Source organism: Bombina bombina, chromosome 2 (genome assembly GCF_027579735.1).
Source record: "Bombina bombina isolate aBomBom1 chromosome 2, aBomBom1.pri, whole genome shotgun sequence".
Lineage (NCBI taxonomy): Eukaryota > Metazoa > Chordata > Amphibia > Anura > Bombinatoridae > Bombina > Bombina bombina.
The window spans coordinates 177,104,777-177,128,683 of NC_069500.1; the positions used below are offsets into that span (position 1 = coordinate 177,104,777).

Below are 23,907 nucleotides of genomic sequence, written 5' to 3' on the forward strand. Positions count from 1 at the left end.
CGTTGAATCAGACACTGATTCCCCCGGGGCGAAAGCCGTGATTGGAGGATGACCTATCCATCATTTCTGACGTCAGAAATGGCTTGCAACGACTGGAGGAAGTTGGAGCTGCTGGGAAGATTAAAAGGTAAGTTTTTTTTTCTTCTCAACAGGAGTGAAATGTAAATTTTAATGAATTAAAGTGCCCCTGTTTTTAATCTAATTTTTAAAAACCGGGCAATTTAGCATCAAAATTGACATTCACTTTAAAGATATATATATATATATATATATATATATATATATATATGTGTGTATATATGTATATATATATATATATATATGTATATATATATATATATATATATATAATGTATGTATATACTAAAATGATTATTTTTAATGGATGTGTCAGCATTTGTGTATAGACAAATAGATGCAAGAAGGCCAGCTGCTTTTTTTGCAATCTCAGCCCATTTAAATGGGTTGTGTTTTCAATTATTAAAACCCCCACACAAAACACACAGGTATTTCATATACAAAAATAAACACAAAGGAGCCACTTCCCATACATTTAAAACTTTACAGCTGATATAACACATCATTAAAAACACATTAAAGTGAATGTAAATTTTGATGCTAAAGTGCCCGGTTTTTAAAACTTTGATTAAAAACAGGGGCACTTTAATTCATAAAAATTTACATTTCACTCCTGTTGTGACAAAAAACTTACCTTTTAAACTTCACAGCAGCTCCAGCTTTCTCCGGTCTCACAAGCCATTTCTGATGTCAGAAATGATTGATAGGTCATTCTCCAATCACAGCTTCCCCCCCGGGGGATTCAGTGTCTGATTCACTGCTGTGATTGGAGGAAGCCGATGCCTCATTTTAGACCCAGGAAGAGGCTTTGAAACAGGTGGAAGAAGCTGGAGCTGCTGTGAAGATTAAAAGGTAAGTTTTTTTTTCACAACAGGAGTGAAATGAAAATTTTTATGAATTAAAGTGCCCCTGTTTTTAATCAAAGTTTTAAAAACCGGGCACTTTAGCATAAAAATTTACATTCACTTTAAGGAGAAACCAATTTTATGTCCTTTATTTGAAAAATATAGGACCAAATCAACTTTATTCAAAATGCCACAAAGTATTAATTAAAAGTAAACTTTATTCAAGATAATAGGCTGTTTTTACTTTTTTCATTATTTTATATGTGTATTTAATTCTTGTTGTTTTATTTTTAAAGTACTGGATGAAACTGGGAAGAATATCACAATCTGTGTTCCCAATTTCAATAAAGATTTTAACCATGATGGAAATTTGGTTGCTATGATTGGTGCACCCATTTTACTTGGCTTTATTTTGTATTCATGGTGAGTATGAATTTTTGTGCATGCTGCATGGTACACCAAAGTCAAAGTTCAACTTTCATGATTCATATAGAGAATGGTATTACATTTGTTTTACAGTTTAAAATTAGTATACCACTTCTCCTAATCTTTTACATTATTATTCAGGGCAGCTCCCAACCTTTCAGCAAGCACTACATAACTCTCAAAATTTCCAGGATGCTATCCATGATAAATGGGGCACAATCCTGGGTGCCTAGTGGGCGGAGTTGTGATGATGGGGGTGGGGCCATATATGTTTTACAGATGTGACTAATTCCAGAGGCCAGCATAGTGCAGCCATAGGATAATCAGTGAAACTGTGAGCTGCTGGCTTTGGTAAGAAGGCAGGCAAATTGAATGATCGATATTGGGTAATAGGATAAGAATCCTGCACAGCATTGGGTCCTCAAGCAGCTGCTCTTATTTTCTTCTTAACTAGAAAGAGTCCACAGCTGCATTCATTACTTTTGGGAAATAAGAACCTGGCCACCAGGAGGAAGCAAAGACACCCCAGCCAAAGGCTTAAATACTCCTCCCACTGCCCTCACTTTGCTCCTTAGCCTGCTTTCTTCTCTCAAGTCCATGGCGGAGGCGATGCTACTATCAGTCATACTTGAAAGGCCGCGTTCCTGTTCGACTACGTAGATTCCGTTAAGAACGTTTTATTTTACTTACTTCAATGTACTGTAATGTGAATGTTTCCCGTTAGGCTATCACCTCGTGGATTTAACTTAGAACATAAGGGTCTCAGTGAGTCTCTATTATTATCTTGGAATCGAGGGTTAATATCTCCTAAGGGGGGTCATTGGACATGTTTGTTATGTGACTCAACCTGCTTATGTGTGAATGTTTATGGGCTCGTGGTTTGGAACTTTGAGGCCTTTGGAAGCGATGCAGCCTTTTGGCTGAGCGTGCTTTTTGGACTGTACGGTTCACCCTGTGTCTGGGCGTGGTTACGCTCTGTTCCCATTTCCGCATTCCCGACCGTGTGGCGACTGAGATATTCTAGTCCGCAGGGGTTTGGTCATAGGAGGTGGTGAGTGCCCCAGCCATTGGTTGTGTCAGGTGCCATTTTGTTTATTACTGTTTATAGTCCATAGTCCTATATCCTCTTTTCAGTTATGGGGGATTCTGATGCTGAGACTATGCTCATTTCAGATTCAGTTACGGAGGATTCTGATACCGAGACGGTTATGATATCAGATTCAGATTCTTTGTCCGGTGACGAATCCGGTTTGGCCTCGTTGACTCCTGTCAACCAGTTTTGTTCCATATGCCATATGAGAGCACCCGGTTCCTCGGGCTCGGGGAATCAGAGATCTGCTGAGCCATCCGCTTCTGGGGGTTCTGATCCAGGGGACGAGTTCCCTACTGATTCTTCCTCCTACACATGCGGGTAACCCAGTTTATGGTTCCTCCACGCAGGGTGGCGTGTTCCCCCCGGAGCTTGCAGCTCGTTTTCGCTTTTAGATAATGTTGGCAATTGCTCGTCTGCAGGGTCCAGACGTTTCTTTGAGAATGTGCTTGTGCCCTATTGTCCTGGGTATTCTGCCTTGGGGTGGGCCTCCGCAGTATCCTGAGGGTTCTGTTACTGAGTGTTGTGCCTTTCGTTACCGAATTGCGCACCTTCGCGTATTGCTCAGACATCTGTTTGAGTTATTGAATGACCCTATAGTTCTCAGATACGGAATTTTCGGTCTGATAATCCGAATGGTACGACTCGTTAGACGTGGGGATGAGGTAATCTCCTATTGTCTTTGTTTTTGAGTTCTTTCCCAGTTTGAAAGATAGGGCTCTGTTTGGCTGGTCCTATGGGTAGGCCTGTGTCTTCTTTTGGGCGTTAACCTTCGGGTTGCCTTATATTTTATTTGTATCCAATGTGATGTCTTTTATTTTCGTTATATTTCCTTTGGGAACCTTCTGAGATCGATACTCTTTATTACTTCTTTGGAAGTTGTTTTGGACATGTTAGTCCTATGTTAATAACGCCTGTTTTCCTTTCTGAGGGTGGATTTATGCATCTTGCCGGTTGGGACCCTGAGTGCAGGCTGGGCCTAATGGGTTTGTTCTGCCTAGCGACTGTTCAGGTACGTGGCGCTGTTCTGCTCGGCTGGTTCGGTAGAAGCGCCGAGTGCTCGGTTATCATTTCTTTTCATGTTCACCTAAGCATTCAAGAGGATCTGTGGGTCCGCTAGGCGGGAAGGATTGTTTCAGTCCTTATAGCCTTCAGTCATAGATGAATGGGCAGGGGAGTGTTCCGCTGCGTCACTCTATCTGACTTCTGATTCCTCAGAACCTAGGTTTCCTCCTTCATCTGTGGGAGGGTTGGCACGCTTAGCGCCCTGTTAATGCAGTTTGTGTGGTTTGCCCTTCAGTTTTAGGCCTCTGGATGGTCCTTTTGGGGCTTGATCCAACAGCTTGTATGGATAGCTGTTCAGCATGCGGAAGGTTTTGCAATTTCAAACCTGTTGCAGCTCTTGGCACCTTATAGGTGTACGTGTAAGCTGCTTCTAGTGTATATATTGTTTCGCTTGGGGTTCCCCGGAGCTGGGAAGGCTTGGCGCCTTTCTCTTCCCTGTGCCCTCTGCCTGTGCGGAGGTGATGGGGAGACTAGCCCTGCTAATCAGGTTTTGTGGACCTCAAGGTATCCTTTTGGTTGTCCTGAGGCTTTGAGAAGTACCTTCATCGACTTCTAGCCTTGCTCCTTGGAGATTTGGACTTTGGCTAGGGGTTATTCCTCCCTTTGGTCAGGGCTTTCGAGCTCTTATTGCTATCCGGATTCTCTGGATATTCCTCCTTTCCCTTTGTCTGGCTTTTGGGCCAGTTAGGGTGTTTAGTTCCAGGGTATGGCTGCCTGAACTATTAGGTGCCCAGACCTGTTTTTCTCCCTGAGACTTCTGCTTTCTGGGGCTTCACTCCTTTTCCCAACCCAGTTTTGGGTTGTTTTGGATCTCAGGGCTGGTCGGGGTGTTCCACGGTAGTGGGAACTTGGGCTATGTCCTTGCTCCATCTACCTGACCGGGTCAGGGTTGGCCTGGTTTTCGGAGTATTTATTACTCTTTACAACAAGGTAACCCATGTCATCTGGGGGATAACTGTGTGACTTGTGCCTCAAGGGTTGTGGGTTTATACCCAGCTGCTGGCGTTGGCTTTCCAATTTCTGGTGCGCCTTAGGGTTGCATTCCCCTGGTCAGTTTGCCAGTGTACCCGTGGATTCTCTGCTTTGCAGGCGAATAGGTTGACTGTGCCTCTGTTTGGCGAGCTACTTGTAGGGGGGTCCTTTTCTAGGACATTTTTGTTGGGGATTTGTCTTCCCAATTAGCCGGTGGCTTCGGGCCTTGAGGACAGTTGTTGTCCTTCCGGTCTCTTCCCTTTTTCTTTAGGGGATATTCTCCTGCCTATGGAGATGGAGTCATTTCTTGGGGCTTCTCCTGGTCGAGAAGTGGAGAGTGGAGTTGGTTCCACCTGGGGTCTTGCTGGCTCCAAGTCAGACTGTGAGGCCTTGTTTTGATAGATCCCTAGGTCTATGGCCTTGTCAGTTTTCAGAGTCAGGTTGTACTTGTACTTTTTGTTACCATCTTTACACTCGTCCCTGTACCATCTTTACACTCGTCCCTGTACCAGTTTCAGGATGCTTTTTTTTCCCCTGTATTGGATCCCTGTGGCTGGTTTGGTCCAGCTGAGTGTGGGTCTGCAGGTCAGGATGTCAGAGCGTTGTAAGTCTCCTCTGGATGGTGAGCTGTTGAGTCTATCCTGATAGCTCAGTCTGCTTGGAGATGGATTTTCCTTTCTCTTTGCTTCTTTGACAGGAGAGGGTTTACTCTTCCTTCGGGTTCTGAGGATATACTCTCCTTCTCAGGGAGCCTCGGTGGAGGCTTTGTGTTTCCCTTTTTAGGGACCTGTGAGTAGGTCCGGCGGCTTAGGTTGCCTGGAGTGGGTCCTCTGTCGAGGGGCTGTTTTGTGCAGTCTGTTTTCTTGATGACTGCTTCTTTTCCTTGCAAGCTCCCTCTGTGTCATCCTGTTATGGACTCTGTGTTCTCAAACTTGGGGTTTTCGTCTGGGTCTATTACACGCTTTTCACGGTCAAATACTTTGGTATTCTATGGGCAGGCGCTGGGAGAACTTTGACTCTTTGGTTGCATCCATGCTTGCAGGATGATGGGGAGACGTCTTTTCTGTCTCTGTGCTCGGTATTATCCTGGGTTTCGCTTGGTATAGGCGTTGCCTCCTTCCCTGTTTGGGTCCATGTGAGCTGGGTCCACTCTTGGAGGTGTTCTTTTTTGTATAAGGGGCCTTTTTATTTCCTCGTCCTCCTTTGCCTCATCCCCTTGAGGATTTCGGCTGGTTTCCCCTTCATTTGTGAGGGGTGATTGGTGGGGGACCGTCTGTTGGGCGACGGTGTCTCTTGGTGGACTGTTGGCTCAGTCGAGTCCGTTTTGTGGTCTCTAGTTTGGCTCTGGACTAGCTGCGAGTCAGTGTCATTGGGGCTTTCCCTTTAAAACATTTTTTCTCAGCTTCGGATGAAGCAGGGTGTTTTGTTGGGTAGAGGTTCAGGCCTGGTGCCCTCAGTAGGGGCCGCCTATTGTACCCTCCCATCTTGGCATTCAGTGTCCTCTATAGCTTGGGTACTGTTTTCCCAAAAGTAATGAATGCAGATGTGAACTCTTTCAATTTAAGAAGAAAAACATAAATTATGCTTACCTGATAATTTCCTTTTCTTCTGATGGAAAGAGTCCACAGCTCCCCACCCGTAATTGTATGTGGGGCGTCCTTATTCTTCTGGCACCTTTTCACCCTGATATTTCTTCTATTGTTCCTTGTTCCTCAGCAGAATGACTGGGGGATGAGGGGAGTGGGAGGAGTATTTAAGCCTTTGACTGGGGTGTCTTTGCCTCTTCCTGGTGGCCAGGTTCTTATTTCCCAAAAGTAATGAATGCAGCTGTGGACTCTCTCCATCAGAAGAAAAGGAAATTATCAGGTAAGCATAATTTATGTTTTTCAGAGCTCCAAAATGTTAAATAGCCGCTTCCCCTTGTTACCTGAGTCAGCATGTGAGTAATATTCTAGCTGGCAGATCAGCTGCACAGGGTGGAGTGAGGCCAGGTAGTGAGCGCAGCAGCGCTGTGGAAGGATTCACTCACTTCCTCCCTAGTCCCTCTCTCCAGGCTGCAATTCACTGAGAGATGAAGTTTTCCTGCTGCAGCCTGAGAATGAAAGAAGTTGTGTTTATAGAGGCCAGCCCTAAGTGCCTTTGGTGCTCTTGTTTTGTAAACCAAATAACAGTGACAAACCTTGTTGTCTTCAATAATAAGGCTAGATTGTCTCTTCCAAATAATGCGGGGGGAGGGGTAACCATTAAAAAACAATGGTAGCAGACTATGTGTTCATTTTTTTTTAAAAACGTTACACGCTTGAGCAGTTGAGTTTATTAATTGTAATACTACTGAAATGTTTTTTAATTACAAGTTGTCCCTTTAAAGGGACATAAAACAGGTTGAGATCTGTGCATATCCTGAAAGGGCTAATTAATTAAAAATAGTTTGCATAAAAAAATTGTTTAAAAATTGCTGGCAAGTATCTTAAAATATTTTTCAAAAATAAGCAAAATGAATTACATAGCTTAGCTGCCTGGATCAGCTAACTCCACCCCCCTTATCAGTGTTTACATATGGGCATTGTATTTCAACTGAGTTCACAGCCTCTAGGTATGCTCCAGCAGATAATCCCTATGCACTGCAGTATAAATTTGCAGGTAAAGTAATTAAAGTACATATTATTATATTTTGTCTCTATCCCAACTTGTTTTATGTCCCTTTAAGGTACTGCTATCAGTATATATACAGAGCATTACTACACTATGTGTCTGCTGTGATCTGGCCCCATGCTAATAAATTGCCGTAACCTTACATGTTCTTTCCTTTTAGCCTATCATCAACAACACGCTCAAGTTCAGAAGCTTTAAGAAGAAGATACTCTCCAACAGAAGAAGAAGTATGTTTACAGACTGTGTAATATATATCTGTTTTACAGTTTTAACTGCAGACTAATATTTTGTTTGTAAACCGAGACATATAGATAGTTAATATTCAATTAGTCACATCTCCCAGTATTACAGTGTTTATAATTTCACCCAGCTGCATTCTAAATTTGTTAACTACTTTGTTCCCAAAGAGGGCTTTTTTCAATAAAAAAAACAAAAAAAAACCAGTTGCAATACAATATGCCCAATATCATTCGAGTGTAAACAATCGTACAATCATCATAAAATATACAATAGATCCTATCGGTCTGTGTAAATTGGTAAGAGGGAATAAGACAAGAGGCCTCAGTTGGGTGTTGCAAACATTAAAGTTAAGAATAGCCTCTTTTGCTTGTATCATACATATCTATTTGTCTATATGGAGCTACCATTTCAGGGGGAGGGCAGCGTGGTGTGAGCTCACATCGCAATGGATAAAACACAATCGGCGTATGCGCCTTCTCGTTCTACAGAGCAAAAGCTAATATCTGTAAGTTGTAGGCAATTGTATTGTACAATTAAAGAAAGATAAACATTCCATTCACATTAGCTTCCCTCTGAAACAGAGAGTCAAGGAGCAAGAGAAGGAAAGAGAAAGAGGGGGGCCTCTCAAACAAGAGAGGGCGGGAGGCAGGGGGGGGGTCCGATTGGGAGTTAAACTGCGCTATGCTGTTATGCTAAACTTATCAAGAGTGGGGAGTGAAGTAGAGTCTCCCAGTAGAACTGAATGTCGTGAAAGAATGTCAGACTACCATTTTTAAAGTGTGAATATTGCTCCACAGCAAAGAGTTCGGAAGTGTTGTGTAACCATTCCTGCAGGGTGGGGATGGAAGAAGTCTTCCACTTACGTGCAACGAGTAGACGCGCGCTATTGAGGCTGTATTGTAACAGTTTCCATTTAATTTTGCACATTTTACCTGGTTTAAAGTTGAGGAGAGCAGTGATAGGAGGCAGAGTGAATTGGTCGAATAACAATTTTGAGGTGTTTTTCCCTCCAACAGGACACGTTAGCGTTGGGGTATATACATTTAAGTCTGTCAGGAGTAAGGTACCACCGAAACAATATCTTATCGTTCAATTCAAGAATTTTGGGGGAAGATGATGACTTTGTGGAGTTATAAAATATATTTTGCCATTGCGCTTTAGAGATGGGAAGGCTCAAGTCTTTCTGTCAACGTGAGTCATAGGAGGAGGGTGGTAGGGTGAGAGATTCATCTAATATTTTTTTTGCGAGTGACAATGACCTCTGAGGCACTACTCCCCTGTGGCACAAGTGCTCAAAGTTTGTTTACTCTCTCAAGAGATCTTGCTTATGGGGTGATGTCCCAACTAAATGTGTCAGCTGAGCATATTTGAGCCACTTGGAGAAAACACCTCTGGCAACATCCACTAACTGTGACTTTGATTTTAGTGTCCCGTCCCATGTCAGGAAAGTAAACGGTATAGTGGAACCGGCATCTTTAAAGCAGGGTTCAGCTGATATGATTCCCTTAGTAAATTCTGCATTAAGGGGGACGGGTGTCATTTGGGAGATGGGTGAGGAGATCCCTTTAGTCTTGGCACGAATCGTATCCCATGTACGGAAAAAATGGGTGTATATCGGTGATGTCCTAGCCAGCGTGGGTCTACATGCGTGTTTAATCCAACACAGTGGACCGATCGTGGATGAGTTTAGTAAAAAGGAATCAATGAAGGCCCAAGCCTTGGTATAATTGCCTTCATGCCATTCCAGTACTCTTTGCAAAACCACAGCTTTATAGTACTGAGATATCGATGGTACCCCCAACCCGCCCTTGTCCAGTGGTCCCACAAGCACTCTCCTGTTAATGCGAGGCTTAATATTACCCCATATGAAAGAGTTAATCAAAGACTGGACTTGGTTCAAATAGGTTATTGGTAGGTGGATCGGGGCAGCCTGAAGAATGTACAGTATTTGAGGGAGAGTAGTCATTTTAACTGACTGTATCCTACCCCACCAAGTAAGAGGTTTGTGTTGCCAAGTATCAAAATCTTTTTTTAATTCTATGGAGAATGGGCAGGTAATTGTGATTAAATAACTTGTTACTAGAGGGGGAGAGGTAAATGCCCAAGTATTTAATTTTATCATGATGTAATCTGTATGGACAGTGCTCTTGCAGGGTTGTCAAAATTCTCCCTCTTCATATTGATATTGAGAATTTCAGATTTTTGGGCATTAATTAGAAAATTAGAGTGGTGACTAAATCTCTAAGAGGTGTGGCAAGGATTCAGGCGGGAAAGTGAGTAGGCGTAACACATCGTCTGCATAGAGGGTAAGTTTGTACGTATTGGGGCCTAATTGAAGACCGGAAATTTTGGGGTTATTCCTGATGTGTGAGGCCAAAACCTCCATGAAGATAGCAAAAAGCAGAGGGGACAGGGGACACGCCTGTCTCGTGCCATTCCAAAGCTATCAGACAACGATCCATTCGACCGGACCCTTGCTGTAGGTGGAGTATAAAGGCTAAGTATTCTTTAAATCATTTTTGGCCCAAAGCCAAAGGCCACAAAGTGCTTCAGGAAGTTCCTGTCCAGCCGGTCAAACGCTTTTTCAGCGTCAGTTGAGATTATAATAGAGGGTACATCCGACCGGCAAGACTGTTCGATCAATTGTATAACTCTAATAGTGTTGTCGCATGCTTCTATTTTCGGGATAAAGACCGTTTGGTTGATGTGAATAATTTGGGGAAGTATCGTGTTAAGTCACGTGGCCAGAATTTTGGCATACAGTTTGAGGTCGGTATTGAGTAGGGATATTGGCCTATAATTTTCTACTTAAGTAGGGTCTTTATCAGATTTGGATATAACTGAGATGTGTGCCTCCAATACACACTTGGACCAGTATGCATCACTATCTATGGATTGGAACAGTGATGTAAGGTAAGGGGTCAGCTGGTTCTTAAATTGTTTATAGTACAGGTTGGAAAAAACATCAGGGCCAGGGCATTTATGAGATGGTAAGGAGTTGATGGCTGTGAGCACTTCCCGAAACGTAATAGGATCATCTAGCGCTCCAGCCATCTCCTTTGACATGCTGGGGAGCTTGGCATCTAAAATATATTGTTCAGTTGCTGTAGGGATGGATGCAGAGAGCGGGTCTGGTAAGTTGTAAAGTTTACTCTAGAATTGTTTAATTTTGTCCACAATTAGGGAGCTACCTACCGTGTGATTTCCCGCTGTTTCGGTTAGTTTATCGATATATGTGCCGAGCTTACGCTCCTTAAGGGTTCTAGCCAAGGATGGGCCTATTTTATTTGATTTGGCCAGTTATAGTTTTTTTTAAATAGAGTGCTTTAGTTTGAGCCTCCGTGTATAGCAGCTGGTTAAAGGGACAGTATACACTCATTTTCATATAACTGCATGTAATAGACACTACTATAAAGAATAAGATGCACAGATACTGATATAAAAATCCAGTATAAAACTGTTTAAAAACTTACTTAGAAGCTGTCAGTTTGGCTCTGTTGAAGAGGTAGCTGGAAAGCCCACTGCAAGTGGCAAATAAGACACTCCCCCCTCCCCCTTCTTTTGCATATGAAAAGACCCTTTACACAAACAGGAGCAAGCTGGAGAAGGTAGCTGAAGGTATTCACATAAAACTTTGGGGCTTGGTTAGGAGTCTGAAAATCAGAGCAATGTTATTTAAAAATAAGCAAAACTATACATTTATTTTAAAAAAAAACTTTATGGGCTATATAAATAGATAATCTACAAAACATTTATGCAAAGAAAAAATGAGTGTATAATGTCCCTTTAAGCTCATTCCTTGCCTGTCTCAGTTGAGTAGTCAAGGAGATGTCTAGTGGAGTTAACTGGTGTAGACTTTCCAATGTACGTATGGTCTGCAAGATGGCCGTGTACTGTGTCCTATACTGTTTAGTGCGCAAAGCTTTGTGTTTGATGAGCTCCCCTCGGAGCACAGTTTTTTGGGCCTCCCAAAGGGTGTGAGGGGAGATGCCAGCTGTGTTATTAAGCTTAAAATATTCCTCTATAGATTCTGACAATTGTTTGGTAAGTGTATGATTTTTAAGCAGAGATTCGTCCAGCCTCCAAATGAATGGGGACAGGGGTTTCTCCGTCCAGTTTAACCTAACCGAAACCATCGCATGGTCAGACTTACTAGTTGGTTCAATATCTGCATCCCTGATTAGGTTGTATATAAGCTGATCTGTAAAGATATAATCTATGCGGGAGTAGTTTTTGTGGGGGTTTGAGTAAAAGGTATAACTATGTTGACCTGGATGTTTTACTCTCCACGTGTCAAGCAGAGCGAGGCGGTGGATGTGGGAAGTCATGTCTAATAGAGATTTTGGGGAAGTAGTGCAGCGGCCTGTGGAGCAGTCTATAATAGGATCAAACGCTATGTTGAAGTCCCCTGTGAGGACTAAAGGACCTTTCTGAATTTGCAGTATGTGGCACTTCATGTTGTAAAGGAATTTTGCTTGCTTAGTGTTAGGCGCATAGATATTGGCCAGTGTAATCGGCCGGTTATAGAGAAGACCTATTACTATGAGCCATCAACCCCCGGGGTCTAACTCAGCAGTGTGTAGTTGGAAGGGCACATTCCTATGAAATAAGATCCCAACACCCCCGACTTTTCTGACACCAGAGGCAAAATATCCAACTGGGAAATCTCTATTAGAAAATGTGGGTGTACATTCTTTGGGGAAGTGGGTCTCCTGCACAAAAACTATGTCGGCTTTCGATTTCCCGAACCACGCTAGGGCAACTGATAGCTTGGTTGGAGTGTTCAGGCCCTTAGCATTCTGTGTGACTATATTAATTAAATGTGGATCCATGTGTGAAGGGTGAGGGAGGCACCTAGCAAACTGAATAATGTGGTTGCAGGAGTACTGGTAAAAGCCTGTGATATATGCATAATTCAGAAAGATGTTGTGCAGTTGTATGAAGTATCTGGCTTACCTGGAGATCACTTCCAGCGCGGCTAGTGGGGTCCCAATCGGACCGGAGGAGGAGAGGAAAGGGAAGGCAGATGAGAAGGAACAGAGAGGAAAAACACATCTGTAATGGTAAAACACATGTGTAAATACCGGGTATTTCAACATTTAAAATAGTTTATAAACAACAAAAATTAAAACAGAAACCATTAATTACTCCGAGGAGTAAGGCAAAGAGGGGAAAAAGTGACTGCTACGACTTTTGGTAGCAGGTCGGCTAAAGACGCATCATAATAGGAGGAATGTGCTTCCTAAGGTAGGCATATTCATATATTCCTCAGAGGTCCTTCTCAATAGTTTAACTAGAATACTATCAGCTTCAAGAGATTATGCTAGACATGTTAATCTAACTTTAACTCGTAAAACAAAAACATAAACATGGGCATGGAAAACTAATTGTAGAAACCCATGAATTTTACGCACTAGGCTAGTGTTGCAGAACAATACTTAACATTATACTTAGCTGCACCTAGGTTACCCCAGGCTAATGGCATAAGGCACATTAAGAGGTTTTAGTCTGTAGTATTAAGGTAGGAAAGAGTTCCTTTTCAAGTGATCTGTTCGTGACCCTCCTGTGGTTTAGGGTACGGGCCTTTTGCCGGGGCCTTGTTTTGTCTGTTACGAGTAGCACAAATCTATTCTTGGCGTTGTGGTTTCGGCACTTGATGTTCCTGATGGGAGTCGTGGTTAGGGGGTAGTCCTGGAGGCTGTATCCCTAGCTGGGAACAAAAGGTGTCCAAATCTTCCAGCGATCTGTATATCGCTGTGAGGTTATCTTGTACTACCTTTAGGCAGAAGAGGAATCCCCAGCGGTACAGTATATTAAGGTCACCGAGGTGCAGCGTCAGGAATCTGGCCTCTCGCCTCTTGGACAATGTCAAATGGCTGAAGTCAGCGTAGAATTGCAGGGAGCATCTCTCAAATGTGATGGGAGAATGTTTCCTAGCCGCTGACAGAATATTCTCTTTGTCTTGTCCTTAAAGCTTGTGAACTTGAAAATGATGTCCCATGGGGGAGCAGAGTCCTTAGGAGGCAGTCGTAGGGCCCGGTGGTACCTGTCTAGCGGGTATTCAATTGAATCTTCATTGCCCATTAGCTTGTTGAACAATTTTTGGAGGAAAATTAGCAACTCAACAGATTTAATAGATTCAGGTACACCCCGGTTTCTTAAATTTTTTCGCCTCCCCCTATTGTCCAGGTCTTCAACCTGATCTTGAAGTTGTTGAATAAGAGTGGCGTTGTGGGATGGTTGGTGGGATTGTTGGTCCAGGAGTCTGTCTGTCTGCTCCGCATCTTCCTCTAGTTGCATTATTCTATTGCCAGTTTCGCTGATCTCCTTTTTTGTTTCCGATAGGCTAGATTTGATCATTGAGCTCACTTGAGTAATAAAGTTGGCAAAGTCTTCTTTTGAAGAAAGAGCTAGTATGTCAGCTTTAGTGAGTGTAGTTTCCCTCTCATTCATTGTGTCAACTTCAGGAGGTATATGGAGAGTTTTAACAGGTGAAATTGATGTGTCTGCAGTGGTGTTGTCCATTGCTTTGAAGAAAGAGTGTACCTTAGAGATAGCTGTGGCAGGACCCTTACATGATTTGTCACCTCTAAGCCCCTTCTTAGATGCCATGAGGTTGTTGTATCATGTCTGAGGGAGCTTTATCTTGCTATATGTGGTTGTAGGGCTTAGTCACTGTTAGTTGGTTGTACAGGTAAGGCCAGGCCCTCAGCTGTAATGCTCTAAAACAGCTAATATTGGAGTAAGCAGGCGGCCTGTTATCAGATTGAGTAACAGTGCAGTTTACAGGCAGTATATAGTAGTGTGAGTGAGAGCTCCCTGCGAGAAGAACATGACGTGCCGTTTTTAACAAGAGACCTTCATTCTACAATATTGATGTATGCATGTTCTGGGAAGCATTAGGGTTCACTATCCATTCCCCACTGTAACAATTTTTTATGGCTGTGTTCATCTCATGGTGTTGCAGGATCAATGCGTGTCATATGCCCTTATGCTGGGCCTGTGATGTTGCGCCCCGTGTATGTAGTACTCACAGTTACGATGGACAAGGTGGCAGCCTAGCGCTGAGTCCCTGCGCAGCTCCTGTCTTTGTAGCGGTGCTCCGATGTCAGAGGAGCTGAGTCTGCAATTATGTACAGCCCGATTAGCAGCGGGGGCCCATTACAATGCTGGAGAGTGTTCAGCCGGTGTGCTGTGGAGATCCAGCAGTTGCATCACCAGAAAATATTGATGAAACTCGTGGCCAACCCTTAAGTGCTGTTATGGCGGACCTCCGCAGTTCAAAACACGCTTCCTACTCTTCCTTGGGAAAGTCCCTTAGTATCCGTAGGGCAGATGCAGGCAGTATCACCCCTTGATTCACATTCCTGTGTCCTCTGGCCTGATAAATAGCCGACCTTACTTCGGAGCTCTAGAAGCCTGAGACCATCTTTGGTGCCGGCTAGCTCCCCCCCCCCCCCCAAAAGAGGGCTTTTATAGTGGGAAAACATAATTTATGCTTAACAGGATAAATTTATTTATTTACGGATATGGTGAGTCCACAGTATCATCAGTTACTAGTGGGAATATCACTCCTGGCCAGCAGGAGGAGGCAAAGAGCACTACAGCAAAACTGCTATATATGTCACTTACCTTACCCATAATCCCCAGTCATTCGGCCGAAGGAAAAATGGATAAAGAAGATAACACAAAAGTGCAGGTATGGGGGCTGAGGTTTTAGAAAAAAATAACTGTCTTAAATAAACGGTGGGCCGTGGACTCACCATATCCGGAAATAAATAAATTTATCAGGTAAGCATAAATTATGTTTTCTTTCCTAAGAGTCCACGGAATCATCAATTACTAGTGGGAATCAATACCCAAGCTAGAGGACACAGATGATAAGGGAGGGACAAGACAGACCTAAACAGAAGCCACCACTGCCTGAAGAACCCTTCTCCCAAAAGAAGCCTCAGCCGAGGAAAAAGTTTTGAATTTATAACATTTTGAAAAAGTATGCAAAGAGGGACCAAGTTGCAGCGTTGCAAATCTGTTCCACAGAAGCTTTATTTTTAAATGCCCAGGAAGAAGAAACAGTCCTTGTGGAATGAGCAGTGATTCTCTCTCTCTCTCTGGAGGTTGCTGTCCAGCAGTCTCATAGGCCAAACGAATAATACTCCTTAGCCAAAGAGAAAGAGAAGTAGCCGTAGCTTTCTGACCCTTGCTCTTCCCAGAAAAACAAAAGACTGATGAAAGTCCTTAGTCGCCTGAAGATAAAACGTCAAAGCACGCACAACATCTCGGTTGTGCAACAAACGCTCCTTAGGAGAAGAAGGATTAGGACACAATGAAGGAACCACGATCTCCTGATTAAAATTCTTGTTTAAAACAACCTTAGGTAGGAAACCTAATTTAGTACGTAGAACCACCTCCTAAGATAAGGAGAATCAAACTGCAGAGCCGAGAGTTCAGAAACTCTCAGAGCAGAAGAAATAGCAACAATAAACAAAACCTTCCAAGATAACATCTTAATATCTAAGGAATGCATAGGTTCAAACTGAGCCCGCTGTAAAACTCTAAGAACAAGGTTAAGACTCCAGGGAGGAGTAATGGGCTTAAACACAGGCCTTATCCTAACAAAGGCCTGACAAAAAGATTGCACGTCTGGCGCATCCGCCAAATGTTTATGCAATAAAATAGACAACGCAGAAATCTGACTTTTCAGAGTACTAGCTGACAAACCTTTCTCCAGACCCTCTTGGAGAAAAGACAAAATCCTAGGAATCCTGACTCTACTCCAAGAGTAGCCTCTGGATTCACACCAATACAGATATTTACGCCATCTTATAGTAAATCTTTCTTGTCACCGGCTTACGAGCCTGAATCATGGTGTCAATGACCGACTCTGAAAACCCACGCTTAGATAAAATCAAGCGTTCAATCTCCAAGCAGTCAGCTTCAAAGAAACGAGATTTGGATGAAGAAAAGGACCCTGAAGTAGAAGGTCCTTCCTCAGAGAGAGTCTCCACGGAGGTAGAGACAACATTTCAACTAAATCTGCATGCCAGATCCTGCGAGGCCACACCGGCGCTACGAGAATCACCGACACCCTCTCTTGCTTGATCCGAGCAATGACTCTTGGCAGGAGAGTGAACGGAGGAAATATGTAAACTAGACTAAAATTCCAAGGGACCGCCAGAGCATCTATCAAGAAAGCCTGTGGATCTCTTGACCTCGAGCCGTACCTCAGAAGCTTGGCATTCTGCCGAGAAGCCATGAGATCCAGTTCTGGCTGCCCCCAATTGAGGATTAAACTGGAAAATACTTCCGGATGGAGTTCCTGCTCCCCCGGATGAAAGGTCTGTTGGCTCAGAAAATCCGCCTCCCAATTGTCCACTTCTGGGATGTGGATCGCAGAAAGACAACAGTTGTGAGACTCTGCCCACTGGATTATCCGGGCAACCTCTGTCATGGCCAAGGAACTCCGAGTTCCCCCCTGGTAGTTGATGTACACCACCGATGTTATGTTGTCCAACTGGAACCTGATAAACCTGGCTAAGGCTAACTGAGGCCAGGCCAATTGAGCATTAAAAAAATAGGGAGAACTGACTCCTCCTGAATCCTCAATGACTCCCAAATTGCTCCCCAATCTGGAAGGTTGGCATCCGTGGTCACGATCACCCAGGAAGGTCTGTGAAAGCAAGTTCCCTGGGAGATGTGTTCCTGAGACAACCACCACAGAAGAGAGTCCCTTGTCGCCTGATCCAGAACTATTTGCGGAGACAGATCCGCATAGTCCCCATTCCATTGCCTTAACATGCATAACTGCAGAGGTCTGAGATGGAACCGAGCAAACGGAATGATGTCCATGGAAGTTATCATCAGACCAATTACCTCCATACATAGAGCCACTGACGGCCGAGGATAGGACTGAAGGACAAGACAAGAGCCGAAGATCTTTGTTTTTTCTGACCACTGTCAGAAATATCTTCATTAGTAAGGAGTCTATTATGGTCCCTAAAAACACTACTCTTATGGCTGGAATCAGAGAACTCTTTCCCAGATTCACCTTCCTACCATGGGAGCGAAGAAAAGACAACAAGATCTCCGTATGAGAGTTTGCTTGTTGAAAATGATTGTCTAAGAAAGCAAACCTTAGAAACTTGTAATGATCCCGGTAACCACAAGTCTATGGTTGTCATAAACTGACCCTCTTGAACCAAAGGAAGAATAGAACGTATAGTCTCCATCTTGAAGGATGGTACTCTGAGGAACTTGTTTAAACACTTTAGGTCTAAAATAGGTCTGAAAGTCCCCTCTTTCTTGGGAACCACAAACAGATTTGAATAAAATCCCAGACCCTGTTCCTGCAGAGGAACTGGAACTATAACTCCCAGGGCAAAAAGATCCTTGATGCAATTTAAGAACGCCTCTCTCTTTATCTGGTCTACAAATAATCTGGAGAGAAGAAACCTGCCTCTGGGAGGAAACGTCTTGAATTCTATCTTGTACCCCATAGATACAATTTCTATGGCCCACAGGTCTGGGACATCTCGTATCAAAGCCTGAGCAAATTGAGAAAGCCTGCCCCCTACTAGATCGGTTCCTGGATTGGGGGTCGACCCTTCATGCTGACTTGGAGTCAGCCACAGGTTTCTTAGACTGTTTCCCCTTGTTCCAAGACTTCCAGGAAGACTTGGATAGTTCCTGCGGGGAAGAGGAAGCGGAGGGTTTACCTCTAAAGTTCCGAAAGGAACGGAAATTACTCTTGACACCCTTTCTGCTTATTCTTCTTATGCTGAGGAAGAAAAGATCCCTTTCCTCCTGTGATAGCTGAAACAATTTCAGCCAAACAAGGTCTTACCCTTGTAGGGAATAGCTAATAACTTAGATTTAGAAGAAACATCTGCAGACCAGGATTTTAACCAAAGTGCTCTGTGAACTAGAACCAGACATTTTTGCTCCTAGTTTAATGACCTGTAAGGAAGCATCCATAATAAAGGAACTGGCTAACTTAAGAGCCTTAATCCTGTCCTGGATCTCCTCAAGAGGACTATCTGTCTGAATAGATCAGGCAAGGCATCAAACCAGTAAGCTGCAGCGCTGGTAACAGTAGCAATACACACTACAGGATGCCATTGAAGACCTTGGTGAACATACATTTTCTTTAATAATGCCTCCAATTTCTTATCCATTGGATCCTTAAAGGAACAATTATCCTCTATTGGAATAGTGGTCCTCTTAGACAAAGTGGAAATAGCTCCTTCCACCTTAGGAACCGTTTGCCATGACTCCTTAATAGAGTCAGCTATAGGAAACATTTTCTTAAAAATAGGAGAATGAGAAAAAGGAATACCAGGTCTCTCCCACTCCAGTGCAATAATCTCAGAAGCACGGTCTGGAACAGGAAATACCTTCATCGCAGAGGGAACATCAAAATACTTGTTTAGCTTACTAGACCTTTTAGGGTTAACAACGATAGTAGTGTCGTAGTCATCCAATGTAGCCAAAACCTCCTTTAAGTAACAAGCGGAGGTGTTCCAGCTTAAATCTGAAGGATACAACTTAAGCATCAGCAGAAGGAATTATACTGCCTTAAAAACCTGCACCCTGACAGGAATAATAAAAAACGGCCCCCTGCAGCGTTTCAGCTGAATAAGTGCCACATTTTTCCTTGCTTACATAGAAAAATAAAACTGGCATTTACCTTAACATTTATCTGTCCGGCAGTAGGACAGCTCATCTGGTTTGAAAAGGATGCCATCCCTCACATGGACCTGTGGAAATACGGAAAGACTGAGTAAACTTACTCAGGCTATGAGGCTAGACCCTTTAGAAAGATCAGAGCAAGCCTACTCTGCTTTTAAAATAAAAATATCTTGATTGTAGATCAGACCAAGGCCTCTATTTATCAAGCTGTCAACCGCAAATACGCTGGAATTCCACAGCGTATTTGTGGCGAGCCTGATTCGCCGTAGTTATCAAACCCTACAGACCGGCAAAAGTAGAATATAGTGACGTAACATACGTTCCGCTGGACTCAGTCCGAGACAGATCGATGCTTACGTCACTACAGATGTTCCGAACGCAAGTTCGGCACAATCTGACTACTTTTGCTAGTTAGCAAAAAACTAGCAGGTACGCTCGCCACTATTCCGGCCCAGCGTACCTGGTTTTCAATCCGCCGCCCTGAAGGCGGCGGATGCCATAGGAATCAATGGGAGTCGGAAAGCAGCGAAAGCTCATGTTCGCTGCTGCCCAATATCCCATTGATTCCTATGGGAACGTCTACACCTAACACCCTAACATGTACCCGAGTCTAAACACCCCTAATCTGCCCCTCCCTACACCGCCGCCACCTACTTTATACTTATTAACCCCTAATCTGCCCCCCCTACACCCCCGCCAACTACATTATACTTATTAACCCCTAAACCGCCGCTCCTGGAGCCCGCCACCACCTACATTAAATTTATTAACCCCTAATCTGACCCCCCTACACTGCCGCCACCACCTACATTATACTTATTAACCCCTAAACCTAAGTCTAACCCTAACCCCCCCAACTTAAATATAATTTAAATAAATATTCCTATCATTAAATAAATTATTCCTATTTAAAACTAAATACCTATAAAATAAACCCTAAGATAGCTACAATATAACTAATAGTTACATTGTAGCTAGCTTAGGGTTTATTTTTATTTTACAGGCAACTTAGTATTTATTTTAACTAGTTAGAATAGTTATTAAATAGTTATTAACTATTTAATAACTTCCTATTTAAAATAAATACAAAAGTACCTGTAAAATAAAACCTAACCTAAGTTACAATTACACCTAACACTACACTATAATTAAATTAATTCCCTAAATTAAAATAAATTAATTACAATTAAATAAAATTAACTAAAGTACAAAAAAAACACACTAAATTACAGAAAATAATAAAATAATTCCAAGAATTTTAAACTAATTACACCTAATCTAATGCCCCTAATAAAAAAATAAAATAAAAAAAAATAATAAAAAGCCCTACCCTGCACTAAATTACAAATAGCCCTTAAAAGGGCTTTTTTCGGGGCATTGCCCCAAAGTAATCTGCTCTTTTACCTGTAAAAAAAAAGACAATACCCCCCCCCCAACATTACAACCCACCACCCACACACCCAACCCTACTCTAAAACCCACCCAATCCCCCCTTAATAAAACCTAACACTACCCCCTTGAAGATCACCCTACCTTGAGACGTCTTCACCCAACCGGGCAGAAGAGGACCTCAAGAAGTTCCAAAGTCTTCATCCTATCCAGGCAGAAGAGGACCTCCAGACGGGCAGAAGTCTTCATCCAGGCGGCATCTTCTATATTCATCCATCCGGAGCGGAGTGGGTCCATCTTCAAGACATCCGACGCGGAGCATCCTTCCAGGCCGACGACTACCCGACGAATGTTCCAATCAGCCAATAGAATGCGAGCTCAATCCTATTGGCTGATTGCATCAGCCAATAGGATTTTGCCTACCTTTCAAGGGACGCCATCTTGGATGACGTCATTTAAAGGAATATTCATTCGTCGGGTAGTCGTCGGCCTGGAAGGAAGCTCCGCGTCAGATGTCTTGAAGATGTACCCGCTCCGCTCCGGATGGCTGAAGATAGAAGGTGCCGTCTGGATGAAGACTTCTGCCCGTCTGGAGGTCCTCTTCTGCCCGGATAGGATGAAGACTTTAGACCATCTGGAGGACCACTTCTGCCCGGTTGGGTGAAGACGTCTCAAGGTAGGGAGATCTTCAAGGGGGTAGTGTTAGGTTTTATTAAGGGGGGGATTGGGTGCGTTTTAGAGTAGGGTTGGGTGGTGGGTTGTAATGTTGGGGAGGGCTATTGTATTTTTTTTTTTACAGGTAAAAGAGCGGATTACTTTGGAGCAATGCCCCGCAAAAACGCCTTTTTAAGGGCTATTTGTAATTTAATGTAGGGTAGGGCTTTTTATTATTTTGGGGGGCTTTTTTATTTTATTAGGGGGATTAGATTAGGTGTAATTAGTTTAACATTCTTATAATTATTTTATAATTTTCTGTAATTTAGTGTTGTTGTTTTTTTGTGCTTTAGTTAATTTTATTTAATTGTAATTAATTTATTTTAATTTAGGGAATTAATTTAATTATAGTGTAGTGTTAGGTGTAATTGTAATTTAGGTTAGGTTTTATTTTACAGGTATATTTGTATTTATTTTAACTAGGAAGTTATTAAATAGTTAAAGGGACACTGAAACCACATTTTTTTCTTTCGTGATTCAGAAAGAGCATTCAATTTTAAGTAACTTTCTAATTTACTCCTATTATCAATTTTTCTTCATTCTCTTGCTATCTTTATTTGAAAAAGAATGCATCTAAACTTTTTTTTGGTTCAGGATTCTGGACAGCACTTTTTTTATTGGTGGATGAATTTATCCACCAATCGGCAAAAACAACCCCGGTTGTTCACCAAAAATGGGCCGGCATCTAAACTTAAATTCTTGCATTTCAAATAAAGATACCAAGAGAATGAAGAAAATTTGATAACAGAATTAAATAAGAAAGTTGCTTGAAATTTCATGCTCTATCTGAATCACGCAAGAAATTTTTTTGGTACAGTGTCCCTTTAATAACTATGTAATAACTATTGTACCTAGTTAAAATAAATTCTAAAATAGCTACAATGTAATTATTAGTTATATTGTAGCTAGTTTAGGGTTTACTTTATAGGTAAGTATTTAGTTTTAAATAGGTATAATTTATTTCATGATAGGAATATTTATTTAGATTAATTTAAATTATATTTAAGTTAGGGGGGTGTTAGGGTTAGGGTTAGATTTAGGTTTAGGGGTTAATAAATTTAATATAGTGGCGGCGACGTTGGGGGCGGGAGATTAGGGGTTAATAAGTATAATGTAGGTGGCGGCGGTGTAGGGGGGGCAGATTAGGGGTTAATAAATTTAATGTAGGTGGCGGCGGTGCAGGGGGGGCAGATTAGGGGTTAATAAATTTAATGTAGGTGGCGGTGGTGTAGGGGGGCAGATTAGGGGTTAATAAATTTAATGTAGGTAGTGACGGGGTCCGTGAGCGGCGGTTTAGGGGTTAAACACTTTATTAGAGTTGTGGTGGGCTCCGGGAGCGGCGGTTTAGGGGTTAAACAATGTATTTAGGTGCGGCGGGGTCCGGGAGCGGCAGTATAGGGGGTAAACAGTATAGTGTGGGTGCTTAGTGACAGGGTACCAAGAAAGCTGTGAATAAGACGAAGAGCAGCAAGATCGATGACTGTTAGTTATCAACAGTCCGCTGCTCATCGCTCCGTACTTGGTGCGTGGCTTTTTGACATCTTTCTTGATAATTTTGGAGAACGTATTCAGGTCCGCGGCAGCGATGTTAGGTGATCTTAGGCGAGCGTATTGGTGCCGTCGAATGCAAGAAAGTTGACGGCTTGATAAATAGAGGCCCAAAGCTTCACCTGCACCGCAGGCAAAGAGAATGACTGGGGATTATGGGTAAGGGAAGTGACATATATATAGCAGCTTTGCTGTAGTGCTCTTTGCCTCCTCTTGCTGGCCAGGAGTGATATTCGCACTAGTAATTGATGATTCCGTGGACTCACCATATCTTAGGAAAGAAAATGACATACTCATTTGTTGAGTATGCAATTTTATTACTAGCAACTCTATGGTGTTTAAGTACTGTTTGGGACCCGTGGAAATGGCTGGTGAGCCAACACTGCTATATACATTACGCTAGTAAACAATTTATAACTGTTCCTTATTGGTCTCAGCTGAGAAAGAAACCTAGGTTACAACAAGGTCCATTTTACACTTATTTCTTTAAAACTTAAAAAAACTAAAATGTACTGTATATAATATTCTAAGGCTAAGTTATCTAGCATTTATTAAGAGTTGAATGTCCTTTTAATGAGGAAAACAACCATATGGATTTAAATTCTGGGGTATTCTTCCTGATTTGTTTGATTTATTTTCTTCATTTGTTTTTTCTCTAGGTCTTTTAGCTGTAGTTTAATGGCCACATTAAAGAGAGACATTGAGTGCTGTGCATTTAAAAACACTTTTATCCAACGGAGGTCAACACACCTAAAAGCACAATTTAGTCTGGATAAAAATAGCATTTATATGGTGGAAAAACTACAAGTACATTGTGTATATGCAGTTGCGGTGATGAAAATAGCAATTAGTATTGATTATACATACAATTAAATTTGCTGCATACTGCATTTAGCAATTAGTTTAATTTTTAATATAAATATAAAAAAATGCAGGAAATGACAAAAAGGAAACAACTGGTTGGTGTAGGTGGTGCTTTATAGAGGAACATCTTTGATACTGCATTTCCAGGACAGGCATTGTCTTTTTCCCTCACACTTTTGCATTTATATAAGCTCTACAGCAGTGGTTTTTAAAGTGTGAGTCGGGACTCCCCAAGGGGGGGCGCTAGAGCACATAAGGGGAGGTGCGGGAGCAGTAACACTTTGCACTCTCCTTTTGAAACCACAAGCAGCAACTGACTTTGGCAAAACATTTTTT

At 42.5% G+C, this 23,907-nt stretch overlaps 1 protein-coding gene across 1 annotated transcript in view; it reads left to right on the forward strand.

The window, feature by feature from the left end:
- The window catches only part of SERINC5 (serine incorporator 5), a 308,689-nt gene that overhangs the window by 224,094 nt on the left and 60,688 nt on the right, over positions 1–23,907 (forward strand). The window contains exons 8-9 of the mRNA XM_053701356.1: positions 1,220–1,346; positions 7,289–7,355. Coding sequence (XP_053557331.1) covers positions 1,220–1,346; positions 7,289–7,355 — 194 coding nt within the window. The remainder of the gene's footprint in view (positions 1–1,219; positions 1,347–7,288; positions 7,356–23,907) is intronic.